Source organism: Phoca vitulina, unplaced genomic scaffold, assembly GCF_004348235.1.
Source record: "Phoca vitulina isolate PV1807 unplaced genomic scaffold, GSC_HSeal_1.0 scaffold7, whole genome shotgun sequence".
Taxonomy (NCBI): Eukaryota; Metazoa; Chordata; class Mammalia; order Carnivora; family Phocidae; genus Phoca; species Phoca vitulina.
The window spans coordinates 14,682,483-14,696,738 of record NW_022589710.1 but is presented as its reverse complement, the minus strand read 5'-3'; the positions used below and the strand labels follow the sequence as shown (position 1 = coordinate 14,696,738).

Genomic DNA, 14,256 nt, shown 5'->3' with positions numbered 1-14,256 from the left:
GCATTTTTGTAATTAGGCATCGAGCTCCTCCTAGTTGCGACAAGGTATATAACAATATATGAAACCCCTACAAGAAAGTTTAATATATCAAAATTTATAGAAAATGATTGGAAGGTAAAGATTCTAATATTTGAAAAGTTTTTTTTCTGGTATAGGAGGAAGTTATATTAAAGAATGATATAATGTACAAATTAGTGACTTATATACCAGTAGTTAATTAGGCATAAAATGAACCACAAAATATTAATGGTCAGCTTTTCTAAGACAGGTACAGGAATTTTTTTGTTTATCCATCAAAATTTGTGGAAAAAATAGTGGCTCTTACTGACCAAATAAATAAATAAATAAAGCAAGAACGCTTATTGTCAAAGGTCATGAAGAAAGTTTCTCGTATTGACCACTTGCTATTTCTTTCTGAGGATCATTATTATAAATTACTCTTGGGCTCTTCTCATTAATAGTTTTCCATTAGTCATCTGTTTGTCATGTGATTATCTTCCTAAAAGTTCTGTTTTCATCTCATATACTGAGGGGAGAAGGACTTGTTCAGTTTCTCTTTATCCAGCTACTATTTGGCGAAATTGCTTTACTTATGCCTTTGCTGTATCTGTTAATTTCTTTACACTTCTCTCTTCATTTTGTTCTTTCATATCCCTCTGATTATATATTACTTGAAATTGATATCCTAGCTGGACTCACTTCTCTTATGCTTCTTCATTTTTCCTCTTTCCCAGATACATTTCTCTTTTATGTGGCAAATCACAATTGTTTGGTATGCATTGGAAACAAACATCCTTCTAATTGATTTTAGAATGAATTTCATTAATGCTAGGGAAACTGTATGATAACACTGTAATAGATTTTGCTTAGATTTTACTCTTGTTTTTATATAGCATAATGCTCCAATTCCTCAAGGAGGGCGTGGTGCAATCCAGTTTGTGACTCAGTATCAGCATTCAAGTGGGCAGAGACGCATCCGAGTGACCACCATCGCTAGGAAGTAAGTTGTATTTGTTAGAGATTTAATTTGCATATTAAAACTATTCTGGGTCATGTTTCCAAACTGGGTTTCTGTTTTGAGCAACATCTATAACTAGAAAGTGAACATTTATGACTAATAGCATTTTATTTCTTTCTAATCCAGCTTATTGGCTAAAATATTCATTGTTAGGAACTGTAAAGTAATTTAAAAAATGACTCCTAACACACATTCTTCAAAATATTCTTTTATTTACCATATTCCTCTGAGAGGAGGAGAAAAACTAATAAACATTATCCTATAATAGGCAATATAATATGTATATACATATAACATAATAATAGCATTACTTTTCAATTGATGATAAAGTTCTTTTTTGTTGTTTGTTTGAAAGATTTTATTTATTTATTTGATAGAGAGAGAGCACAAGCAGGGGAGGTGGGAGAGGGAGAAGCAGGCTTCCCGTTGAGCAGGGAGCCCGATGTGGGGCTTGATCCCAGGACCCTGGGATCATGACCTGAGCCGAAAGTAGATGCTTAACGGACTGAGCCACCCAAGCGCTCCTGATGATAAAGTTCTTAGCTACTTTTATTATTATGTATTTTTTTCAGGTTTTTATTAGTCATTTAATTCATTTACCAAATCTTTATTCATTGTCTCATTTGTGGATTAGGTACTTTTGGGGCAGGCTATGGAATGCAAAGGACTTTAACATACTTGGTCTGCTATATGATGTGGAATAGACCAGTCCTCAAAACTCTGTAGTGAAGGGACAGTTGTTTTTTTCCTTCCAATTTCTTGGAGACTAATACTTTTATTAAATACGATAAAAATGAATTACTAGAAACTTAAAAAATTCAAAATACAAGTCCCTATTTTTATTATTAGATTTATTAGACAAAAAATTATTTTGTTAAATCGCTTAAAAATTTCTAAACATTTATTCTCAGTTTCTCTTCTTACCTCATGGCAAACTGGCACTGGGTTTGCATACCACACTTTGCATAGCACTGGCTGAGACCACAAAAGGTGAAAGTCTCTTAAGAGTTAATATTATAAGGTATCATTTTATGTAACAAAGTCATGTCCTACATTTCTTGAGGTAGTTACAGTTTCCACAAGGGAGTATTAGGGCATACCAGATGCCCTTTCTTATTCGTATCTATATGACATATTTCCTGAATAAGGCAAAAGAGAGAGTTGATTAGTATAAACTTACCTGATTTAAGCATGGGCTAGAAAATGGACACAGAAGGCATCGGAGCTCTCATTTTATTGAACTGTATTTAAACTTCATTCCTGAAAACTATGAGGTTGTTTTGGTGAGTGATAGACATTAGCCTTATGCTTGAACTGAGTATTGGTTGTGTGGTCTATTGCTTAGCAAAGGATTGTACATAGATTTACTGTCCTGCTCTATTACCTTGCTTTGATTTAAAATCCTGGACCAATGTCAAGGGAATACATTACTCATTTGAACTAAAAATGCCAACCGACTGAGCATACACCTGGATTTGTTCATATTTCAGATCAGGAACTTGGACATTTTGATTCTTGGCAAACATGTCAGTTTATTTATGCCCCCTCAACACTCATACATTCACACGTGTATGCGTGAGCACATGCATGTGCAACTTAAATGGGACATTCAAAACATTTACTTACAGAAACCACTGGACATACCAAGTTGAGGGATATTTTATAAAGCTACTGACTTAGACTTGTCAAAAATGTCTTGGAAGTCAAGCAAAGCATTAGTAACCAGTCCAGATTAAAGGAGACTGAAGAAATGTTATGACTAAAGCCGATATGTGATTCTGGGTTAAATCCTGTGTCAGGAGAAATTTTGCTATAGAGGACGCTATGGAGACAATTGGAGAAATTTGAATATGGTTTATATATAGGATAATGTTATATCAATGTTTAATTTCATGAATTTGATAATTAAGGCTATATAAGAATATAAGATAATTTTCTTGTTCTTAAGAGATATACATTGAACTTTTCAAGGGAGAGGGTCATAATATCTCTAACTTAAGAAGTTTGGCAAAGGAAAAATACGTTTGTGTATGAAAGAAGTGAGAATGATAAAGCAAATGTGTTAAAATGCTAACAACTGATAAATCTAGATGATGGATATATAGGAGTTTATTCTAGTCATAGCTTTTTTTTTTTTTTTTTTTTAAGATTCATTTGTTTATTTGAGAGAAAGAGACAGAATGAGCAGGAGGGGCAGAGGGAGAGGGAGACTCTCAAGCAGACTCTGCGCTGAGTGTGGAGCTGGACGCAGGGCTCCATCTCACAATCCTGAGATCATGACCTGAGCCGAAACCAAGAGTTAAGATGCTTAACCAACCTCCCAGGCACCCCTCCAGTCACAGCTTTTATGTTTAAAATAACATTTTTGGGGGGGGGCGCCTGGGTGGCTCATTTGTTGGGTGTCTGCCTTCGGCTCAGGTCGTGATCCCAGGGTCCTGGGACCGAGCCCCGCATCGGGCTCCCTGCTCCATGGGAAGCCTGCTTCTCCCTCTACCAGTCCCTCTGCTTGTGTTCCCTCTCTCGCTGTCTCTCTCTGTCAAATAAATAAATAAAATCTTCAAAAAAAATAAAAAATAACGTTTTTTTTTTTTTAAAGATTTATTTATTTATTTGAGAGAGTGAGCATGTACATGAGCAGGGGGAGGGGAAGAGAGAGAGAATCCTCAAGCAGACTTCCCACTTAGCTCAGAGCCCAACTCAGGGCCCTGTGCCAGGACCCTGAGATCATGACCTGAGCTGAAATCAAGAGCTGGCTGCTTAACTGATTGAGCCACCGAGGTTCCCCTGTTTAAAATATTCTTAAAGTGAAAAGTTTTTAAAAGTTAGGTAATAATCCAGTTAAGAAATGGGCAGAAGACATGACATGAATAGATATTTTTTCTAAAGAAGACATACAGATGACTAACAGACACATGAAAAGATGCTCAATATCACTCATCATCAGGGAAATACAGATCAAAACCACAATGAGATATCACCTTACACCTGCCAGAATGGTTAAAATTAACGACACAGGAAACAACAAATGTTGGCGAGGATGTTGAGAAAGGGGAACCTTCTTAAACTGTTGGTGGGAATGCAAACGGGTATAGCCACTCTGGAAAACAGTATAGAGGTTCCTCAGAAAGTTAAAAATAAGACTGCTGTATGACCCAGCAATTGCACTACTAGGTATTTACCCAAAGGATACAAAAGTACTGATTCAAAGGGGCACATGCATCCCAATGTTTATAGCAGCATTATCAACAATAGCCAAACTATTGAAAGAGCCCAAATGTCCATTGACTGATGAATGGATAAAGAAGAGGTGGGAAAAAAAAAAAAAAAAAAAAAAATATATATATATATATAATATATATAATATAATATATATATATATAAATATTTCATTGTTTTGGATGGTTGAGTATCATCCAAAAGAATGAAATATTGCCATTTGCAATGATGTGGATAGAGCTAGAATGTATTATGCTAAATGAAATAAGTCAGAGAAAGACAAATACCATATGATTTCACTCATACGTGGAATTTAAGAAATGAAACAGATGAGCATGAAAAAAAAGCAAACCATAAACCAGACTCTTTTTTTTTTAAGTAGGTTCCATGTCAAGGCTTGAACTCATGACCCTGAGATCAAGACCTGAGCTGAAATCAAGAGTCTGATGTTTAACTGACTGAGCCACCCAGGCACCCCTAAAACACATTCTTAACTATAAAGTACAATAGGGTTGCTGGAGGAGAGGTGGGCAGGGAATGGGCTAGATGGGTGATGGGCATTAAAGAGGGCACTTGTTTTGTTTAGTACTGGGTGCTTGTGCTCTCTCTCTCTGCCAAATAAATAAATAAATCTTTAAAGAAAACCCATATATTTCTTTAAAAAAATAAAATAAGTTTGATTTGAAACTAGTTGTAAGAATTACAGTGAGATGGGGATATTGGAAATGCAGAAGACAGATTGTACCATGTGAGTAAACTCTTAAAACTTGATTTTAAGGGCACAATTTTTAAGTTATAACTAAATAAGTTTTAATTAGTAAATATGCATGTGTTTACTTGTCAGTGTAATTAAAATGTCACCTTTATGTTTCAGTTTGAAGCAAGTGAATATGATGGTCATCTAAGTTGGGAAAATATTGATTTTGATAATTTTATTTTGAGTTCTTTGAGTTTTTTAAATTAAAATTTAATACTTAAACTATTAGTATAACCACTCATTGTTTAAGTTACATTAAAAAACAATTTCAAAATTACTAGTTCTTATTCTTCTACTCATTCTCATTCTTTTCTGCCTCTTGTCTATTTCACTAGCCTGAGCTACTTAACAGTTGTTAGTCGTCTGGAAAATATTAAAAAATTATCTATTTGAAAAAAATTAAAAATAGAGGAAGAAGGGAGAAGAATTTTTCAAAATGTTACTGCCTAAATTTTCTTGGGATTACTTCTTACATCTTTGAGTCATGCAAAAGTGGTGTAGCTTTTCAAAAGTCCTTAAGTATTGCCAGACTTGCTTAAAGTGAGGTACTTTAGAATTAGGATCAGCTGAAGTATTACAAAACTTTGTGAAACATTAAACTAACAAACAAATAAAAACTCTCGCTGTGTCTACCCAGGATCAGTTTGACTTGATTGGATTTATAGAACATGTGAATTTAATAAATGACGGCTGTTTTATACATAATAGCAAATTAGTCCCTTAAACTAAAATTTTCACTTACTAACTTTTGATTAGTTGTAGTCAGTATATTAGCATAGAGAGAGAAGAATACAAAGAGACTTTAATTATATAATTTTTATCATTAATAATTGAATTAAAGACCAAATGAGAAAACATTTTTTGGTAATTTTGTTCATTTTCCAGGTTGGTAAATGAGAATTATTTAGGCTGGGGGGAAAACTTTTATTTTTGTTGTATTTTCATGTTTCTGCCTTTAGAAGATTGAAGAAATAAAATTTGAAAGTCTGATGCAGAGACTTGTGTATCTGTGTGCACATGCATACATACACATATACCTGTGCAATTTTTTACTTGTAAAAATCTTAATGTTTTAAGGAGTATGTTTGGAGATCTGTCTTTACAATTATTTTAGAGGACTTTATTAGGTTTGGATATATTTTTCTGAAAAATAATGCTATACTGAAACTGCTATTAGTGATTTTAAAAATGCTGGTTTTCTAGGTAATGTTGGAATTTTCAAATATTGATGTAATTTTCTGCATCACTTTAATTTAAATCTGTGTGGTGGCCAACTGTGATACTGTGACTTGAGTAATTCAGCAGCATCTTTATGCTTTCTTCTTGCCTTTAGCTGGGCAGATGCTCAAACTCAAATCCAAAACATTGCTGCGTCTTTTGACCAGGAGGCAGCTGCCATTCTTATGGCCCGGCTGGCAATCTATAGAGCAGAAACAGAGGAAGGACCAGATGTGCTTAGATGGCTAGACAGACAGCTCATTCGACTGGTAAGAAGTAAACATTGCACTTTTCTCAATCTATATGCTTTTGTTCGTTGTAAGTATTTGTTGCTTTTGTTAAGTATCTCTTTCAACATACTTGACAATTTAACTGAAAGACTGTATGAGAGATTCCTATTCAAGTTGCTGAGAAAGGCATAGTAATGAATAGTAAGTACATTTATCTCTTCCAGTAAACTAAAATACCTTTTTTCCTTAAAAGAAAGAGTGACACCTAAGTAACCTATTCTTTTTTTTTTTTTCTTTTCTTTTTTGGGGGCTGGTATCACATTGTTCCAAATTTAATCCTAAATTGTAAATTTTTTTTTTTTTTTTTGCATATTTTTTCTTCATTGCCATGGTTTTATTATTTAAGGGGAGTTAATTGTGATATAAAAATTATATACATTAACATACAAAAATATAGGTAAGTCTTGATTATCTGGATCTATTAGCAAAATGTGTGTTAGTAAAATTATTGATAATGCTGATATACTTGGGTTTTTAATATAGCAGGAACCCAGTACTTATATTTTGACCCACAATGCTTAGTTAAGTTCTATTCTTTTTTTTTTTTAGATTTATTTATTTATTTGAGAAAGAGGGGAGAGAGAGAGCACGAGCACACAGAGGCAGAGGGAGAGGGAGAAACAGACTATCCACTCAGCAGGGAGCCTGATGCGGGGCTTGATCCCAGGACTCTGGGATCATGACCTGAGCGGAAGGCAGACATTTAACTGACTAAGCCACCCAGACACCCCTCAAAATGAAGTGCCCCAATTAAATTTTATTCTTAATGCTACATTTTTACTCAGCAAACTGTGGCTTATTATTTTAGTCAAACACCCTGTTGAGAACTCTCTCTGCTAAGCTATTAGATTTCTGTTTGTAACAGATTTTGCACTTTGTTTAGATTTTCATGTAGTTTTTAAAACATTCTTGAGTGAACTAGTCTTTTTTTAGTATCATCCAGGACTTGTTTTTTTTTTTTTTTTTCACTTTACCTTCAAAGGTGTTTTTATACTAACCTCTCTGTGGTGAAAGCAGTGTTATAACATCAGCATGTCTTTTTCAAGAGGAGGCATAAAACCTCTCATAGAGTCAGCCACTGATTGAACACCATCGGTACAAATGCCAGCCCAGTTCCTCCAAGATGAACCATTGTTTCTAGATAGGACGATAAACTATTAAATATATTTTGACCTTTTCTAGTTTGGGACAGCAGAAACATTTTCTTGCATCGCACTACCATTTAGCAGTTTGACATGACATTAGTGCAATCTGTTGGCTCATCAACCTGAGTAGAGAAGCTGTTATTTTTCAGCTGATTGCATAAACCTCTTTAGCATCATGTGACATATTATCAATGCATTCACTTATTATATTGTTTTAAAATGGAACCTTTTCAGTTTCTCAGACTGCATTTTTTTAAGATTTATTTATTTTAGAGAGTGTGTGCGTGAGTGGGGGGAGGGACAGAGTGAGAGAGAGTCTTAAGCAGACTCCCCACTGAGCATGGAGCCCCACATGGGGCTCGATCTCATGAGCCATGAGATCATGACTTGAGCCAAAACCAAGAGTCAGAAGCTTAACCAACTGAGCCACCCAGACACCACTCAGACTGCATCTTATCCTAGCATTTTACTTACTATAATTTTATATATTGGTATTATTAGGTTCTATTACTAGTTCTGTGACTTTTCCTTTTCTGGGTGAGAAGTTAGTAATCTGAAATAGCTTGCTTCCTGAGCCTTTTCAATGAATGTGACTTTGTTTTAATAAACACTTTGTTGTTTTGAGAAGAAGGTGTTTAAAGTAATCAGCACCTTTATTTGCCAAATGCCTGTGGTTTGTAGTAAAGTGCTTTTGCTGTTTTGCTAGAACTATTACTGCATATTACTGCATTACTGTCACATGTGACACAAAACTAAATAGTACAACTTGGGTTATCAGCCTGCATAAAAGCCATTGATAAGTAGGTTTCATTTGTAAAGATTGATCTTTTCTGTGTCCCTTATTGCCTAAGTGTAGTGAAATGACTCAGAAGATTGTAATTCTTCAGAATTTTCTGTGGGCTTCTGTTTGAATCTCTCTCTCTCTCTCACACCTGAACTTCAAATTTGCCATATTGTTTGACATGCTTGTAAAACACAAACACTATTTTTTTTTTTTTTTTTTTTTTAAGATTTATTTATTTATTTGACAGAGACACAGCGAGAGAGGGAACACAAGCAGGGGGAGTGGGAGAGGGAGAAGCAGGCTTCCCGCTGAGCAGGGAGCCCAATGCGGGGCTCGATCCCAGGACCCTGGGATCATGACCTGAGCCGAAGGCAGACGCTTAATGACTGAGCCACCCAGGCGCCCCCACAAACACTATTAATACATAAAACAGAATGGCCTTGTAAAGAACTAAATGAGACAGTTACAAAAAGTACAAAATTACAAAACCTACAATATAATTTACTTCTACACATTCTGCAATTTTATAGCATTACAATAGCAGCACAAGGCTTCTGGGGATAGAGAATAGATGAGTCATGGCATGATGAAAATTTTACTCTTATCTTCTGCCACACCAATATAGCTTGTCTATTCCTATAAGTCAGTCGGCAAATGTGTGTAAGAGGAAGTTGGTGGAGGTAATTTGAGGGAGAGGTTGACATTACCAGACTAGTGCCCTGCTTTCTGTGCAAAATAGCTTTCACCGGTTCTGGTGGCCTCCCTTATCATACGTCAAAAACTGAGAATGGAGTTCTCCAAATGAGCATAGTCCTACTGCATACTGACACATGGGACTGAAAGGTGGCTAAGAGAAATTGCTAACAGGTAACTTGGAAACCGTCTATCACTGTGGCTGGCATCATGTGGTATGCAAAGTTCAAAAAACAAATAAAAAAAACAACAACACAGTCTCTTACAGAACCCATAGTGACTAAGAGACCCTGATCTATAGTAAAAGTGGTGAGAATGTATCTTTACATTCTTTTAATTGATTGAATCAAATTGGCATACAGTTGAAGTGAAACTCAGGGTGACGACCAATGAAGCTTTGTTACAGAGGCTGTTCTAAGATTCATTTTTTGTATTGATTCTGTACTGCTGAAGTTTCAGCTATAACAGTGATAACAACAGATAGAGAAGGGGTTAATAATACCTTTTAGGTACTATACTTTTCTAAGTTTTTTCCTAATGAAGAAAAATCTAGGAAATTATACTAACAAACTTCTTCAATTTGGCATAGTGAATATAATTGTTTTCTTTTTTCTTGATGCCTTAGACTAATTTTCGTTAAGAATAAATATCTTTTGGGGGCACCTAGGTGGCCGACTCTTGGTTTTGGCTCAGATTGTGATCTCAGGATCGTGAGATTGAGCCCCGCATTGGGCTCCCTGCTCGGTGTGGAGTGTGCTTGAAATTCTCTTTCCCTGTCCCTCTGCCTCTCCCGCTCATGCTCTGTCTCTGTCTCTCTCTAAGATAAATAAAGAAATCTTTTAAAAAACCCAAACATCTTTTTAAAAAATGTTTTGTAGATAATGGGCACTGTATGGCCAGATTGGTACTGTACCACATTTGCTTCTGACATTTTTAATGTAAGCGCTTGCTCCCCTTGGTCATAATCACTTAAGATACTGGTATCAACATTTGATTTGTCACCTACATCCAGACCTCTTGTTTGGGTCCATCTTGTGCCCACCTTCATGGATTTGTTCCTTACTTTTTTGACTCCTGACCTTTTCTGTTGAATGATACCCTTTTTACAACTTAAACTTGATACTTGATTTTTTTTTTTTTTTTCCTCTTTCACCATTGGTTTACCCACTAACCACAAATTGTAATTTCCCTTTAGCTGTGCTGCTAGCTACGGTGGATAAACAGTTCATTTGATTAGACTTGGCCCAGGAGACCCTTGGGACTTTCCTAGCAAATCCTACCCCAGCCAGCTTTTTTCTTGTTATACCAGTGGGACCACGCACTTTAGTTGTGCTGTTTTTTGTTTTTTTGTGTTTTTTTGAAGAGAGAGCGGGGGTGGAGGAGCAGAGGGAGAATCTTCAGCAGGCTCCACGTCCAGCACAGACCCTGATAGGGGGCTTAATCCCACAACCCTGAGATCATGACCTGAGCCAAAATCAAGAGTTGGAAGCTTAACTGACTGAGCCACCCAGGAGCCCCTGTTGTGCTGTTTTTAAAGATGACCACGTTTGTCATTACCATTTTCTTATAGAGGTTAGGCTTTGACCATTAGGGCCTTTTATGTGTCTGCCTTTATGTGTAAATAGTTACTGAATTAAAGACAGGACTAGATTTCTTGTTAAGTGTTGTTATTTTCCTCAAGAAAATTAGTGTTGCCTTATCTGCCCGATCTTATTACTTCTAAATAACTCAAACCATGGATCTTTGATATACCTTCTTTATTCTTCAATCTGGTTTTTTTTTTCATCTGTATTAGTGTTTTGGTTAGGTTGTAAATAAGGACTATTCCTCATGATTCCAGTAATTAATGCAGGGCATTTGATAAGTGTTCAAAAAAATTTTTAAGAAGTAACTCAAAGTGAGATGCCTGGGTGGCTCAGTTGGCTCAGGTCATGATCCCAGGGTCCTGGGATGGAGTCCCACATCGGGCTCCTTGCTCAGCAGGGAGCCTGCTTCTCCCTCTGCCTCTGCTCCCCCTGCTTGTGCGCTGTCCCTCTCTGTCTGACAAATAAATAAAATCTTTGAAAAAAAGGTAACTCAAAGATTAGAAATGTATGTTTGTTTTTAAGAAGCTTTGCAAATTTTATATTGTTATCTGTGATAAAGTTTGGCTATATTTATCGAAAAATTAGGTTAATACATATTTAACTTCTGGATGCAAAAGGTTTTTTGTTTTTTTGGTTTTTTTTGTTTTTTTTTTAGGAGGGAAGGCGGGAGGGACAGAGGGAGAGAGAGAATCTTAAGCAGGCTCCACACCCAGTGTGGGGCCTGATGCAGGGCTCGATCTCACAACCCTGAGATCATGACCTGAGCCGATGCTTAACTGACTGAGCCACCCAGGTGCCCCTGATGCAGAAGGATTTTTAACACAAAATAAAAAGCAGGAACCGTTAAATAAAAATATTAAAAAATCTTATTACAGGGGCACCTGGGTGTCTCAGTTGGTTAAGTATCCAACTCTTGATTTTGGCTCAGATCATGATCTCAGGGTTGTAGGATCCAGCCCCACGTTGGGCTCCGAGATCAGCAGGGAGTCTGCTTCAGATTCTTTCCCTCTTCCTCTGCTCCTGCTCTCTCTCTCTCTCTAAAATAAATAAATAAATCTTAAAAAAAAATAAATAAAAGGTTTTATTACATTAAAATGAAATTAAAAATCTGTGTGGTAAGGGTGCCTGGGTGGCTCTGTCAGTTAAGCGTCTGCCTTTGGCTCGGGTCATGATCCCAGGGTCCTGGGATGGAGCCCTGTGTTGGGCTCCCTGCTCAGCGGGAGTCTGTTTCTCCTTCTCCCTCTGCCCTTCTTCCCAGCTTGTGCCCTCTCCCTCTCTCCTCTCAAATAAATAAAATCTTAAAAAAATAAAATCTGTGTGGTAAACTATTATCAAAATTTAATGCCAACTTGTTTTTTTTTTTTTTTTTAAAGATTTATTTATTTATTTATTTGAGAGAGAGAGAATGAGAGAGAGCAAGCACATGAGAGGGGGGAGGGTCAGAGGAAGAAGCAGACTCCCTGCAGAGCAGGGAGCCCGATGCGGGACTCGATCCAGGGACTCCAGGATCATGACCTGAGCCGAAGGCAGTCGCTTAACCAACTGAGCCACCCAGGCGCCCTTTAATGCCAACTTGTATGTATGACTTATATCTACGACATATTCTTATACGTATAACAGAATGTGGAAATTTTCATATATATATCCTCTTACAAATCAGTAAGATTTGGGTAAAAAATGAGTAAAGATCAGGAATGAGGGATTAGCAAAAGAAGGAATGCAAATGACCAGTAAACATACGAAAAAATTATCAATCTTATTTATAATCAAAGTTAGAAAATAGAACAAGATAACAATTTTTATCTGTCAAACTAATAAGAATTAGAAAAACACAATAATGCTTAAAAGTTGGTTAGTATTCAGGGAAATGGACAGCTTCATAGCTTGTAGGTTTGGAGTATGAACTGTACAACTTTTATAAACATCTGTATAACCTTATATATAGAAGGCAGTTGATGACATATCAGAAGCTTAAAAACTGCCTTTTACCTAGAAATCCTACCTCTAAGAATTTATTCTAGAGATATAACAGGATAAATATAAATGCTAATAATGAAGGATTGGATAAGATTGTTATGGTATATATTTTAATATAGTGGAAAGCTCTTCAGCCATTAAAAATGAAATGATTATTTAGTGATATGAAAATAAATGTTCATAATACAAGTAAAAATTTTGGACATAAGTATCAAATATGTCCCACTCTAAAAATTAGCCTTTTGGACATCCCTGGTTACCCAAGCATAAAAGTCAATGATGTTGGGGCACCTGGGTGGCTCAGTCTTTAAGCGTCTGCCTTCGGCTCAGATCATGATCCCAGGGTGCTGGGATCGAGCCCCGCATCGGGCTCCCTGCTCGGCGGGAAGCCTGCTTCTCCCTCTCCCACTCCCCCTGCTTGTGTTCGCTCTCTCGCTGTGTCTCTCTCTGTTAAATAAATAAATAAAATCTTGAAAAAAAAAAAAAAGTCAATACTGTTTTTATTACCCTCATTAACCATAACATCAGATTTTCCTAATGCTTTATTTTAACAGAATTCCAGGCACAATTTAAAATGTGTATATTGTAATGTGATCAATAGTTCTGAATAATGTGTGACTACTGGTTTTGTTCACAGAATCTTTTCAGTGTATTTGACATTTTAGATTTCAAGTGTATCTGATATACAGATCAACAATTCAGGAGAGCTTTCTGCAAATGGTGAAAATGTTCTATAATCTGCACTGTCCATTACAGAAGTATTTACTGCCCACATACAGCTGTTGAGTACTTGAAATATGGCTAGTGCAATTGAGGAACTGGAATTTTATTTAATTTCAATTTATTTAAATTGCTGCATTTAGCTAGTGGCTATCATATTGTACAGTGAACATTGCTCTCTTAGTCTATAAGGTCATCAGTGAAGTATTATTAAGGGGCATTAAAGACAACAATACTCTTATTTCCAGATACCAAGATCTATTTTCTGAGGATTAGCTCTACAACCATAGCTTTTCTTACATGACAGTAGTTCTGAAATGATTTTTCCTCTTAGCCAAAAATGTGATCAAACCAATTATGCCTTTCTATGTGCTCTATACATAGTTGCATAAATAAATCATATAGTTGAACATTCCAGGAAGCAAAAGCAACTGCACTAACTATAGCAGTGAATCTTTGCTAGTTTTTACTTGTTATTTGTGCCCTTGATCATATGTGAGAACTGTGCTGAACATTGCCAGGATATGGACCAGTTACATTAGTACTATAAAAAATTTTCAGATCAGAGACTGTGCAAGAACAAGGAGAGGAAGCTAATGTTTGTTGAGGGCTTAGTGTTAGTCATTTTGCTGAGCACTTTCTCATATGGATTATCTCAGTTATTTAGTTGCCTTTTGTCACATCATCATGGAGGGCTTACTTCTCGCTTGCCAGTGTATGTGCCTCCATTTACTTTATTTCCTTCTTATTTCTGCCTTTGTGTTTCTTCTTTGTTTACCAGTTTACCTGTTTGTCTCAGATTTTCTTTTCCTCGGCTCTTCTTTCTTTTTTGGCATTGTTTCTATTGTAGAC

General features: G+C 36.2%; 1 protein-coding gene across 4 annotated transcripts in view; it reads left to right on the top strand.

Moving 5' to 3' along the window:
* Nucleotides 1-14,256, top strand: part of SEC23A (Sec23 homolog A, COPII coat complex component) — a 67,635-nt gene that overhangs the window by 33,982 nt on the left and 19,397 nt on the right. For all 4 annotated transcript variants that reach the window (XM_032404985.1, XM_032404986.1, XM_032404987.1 and 1 more), the window contains 2 exons: nucleotides 894-1,000; nucleotides 6,325-6,478. In XM_032404985.1, coding sequence (XP_032260876.1) covers nucleotides 894-1,000; nucleotides 6,325-6,478 — 261 coding nt within the window. The remainder of the gene's footprint in view (nucleotides 1-893; nucleotides 1,001-6,324; nucleotides 6,479-14,256) is intronic.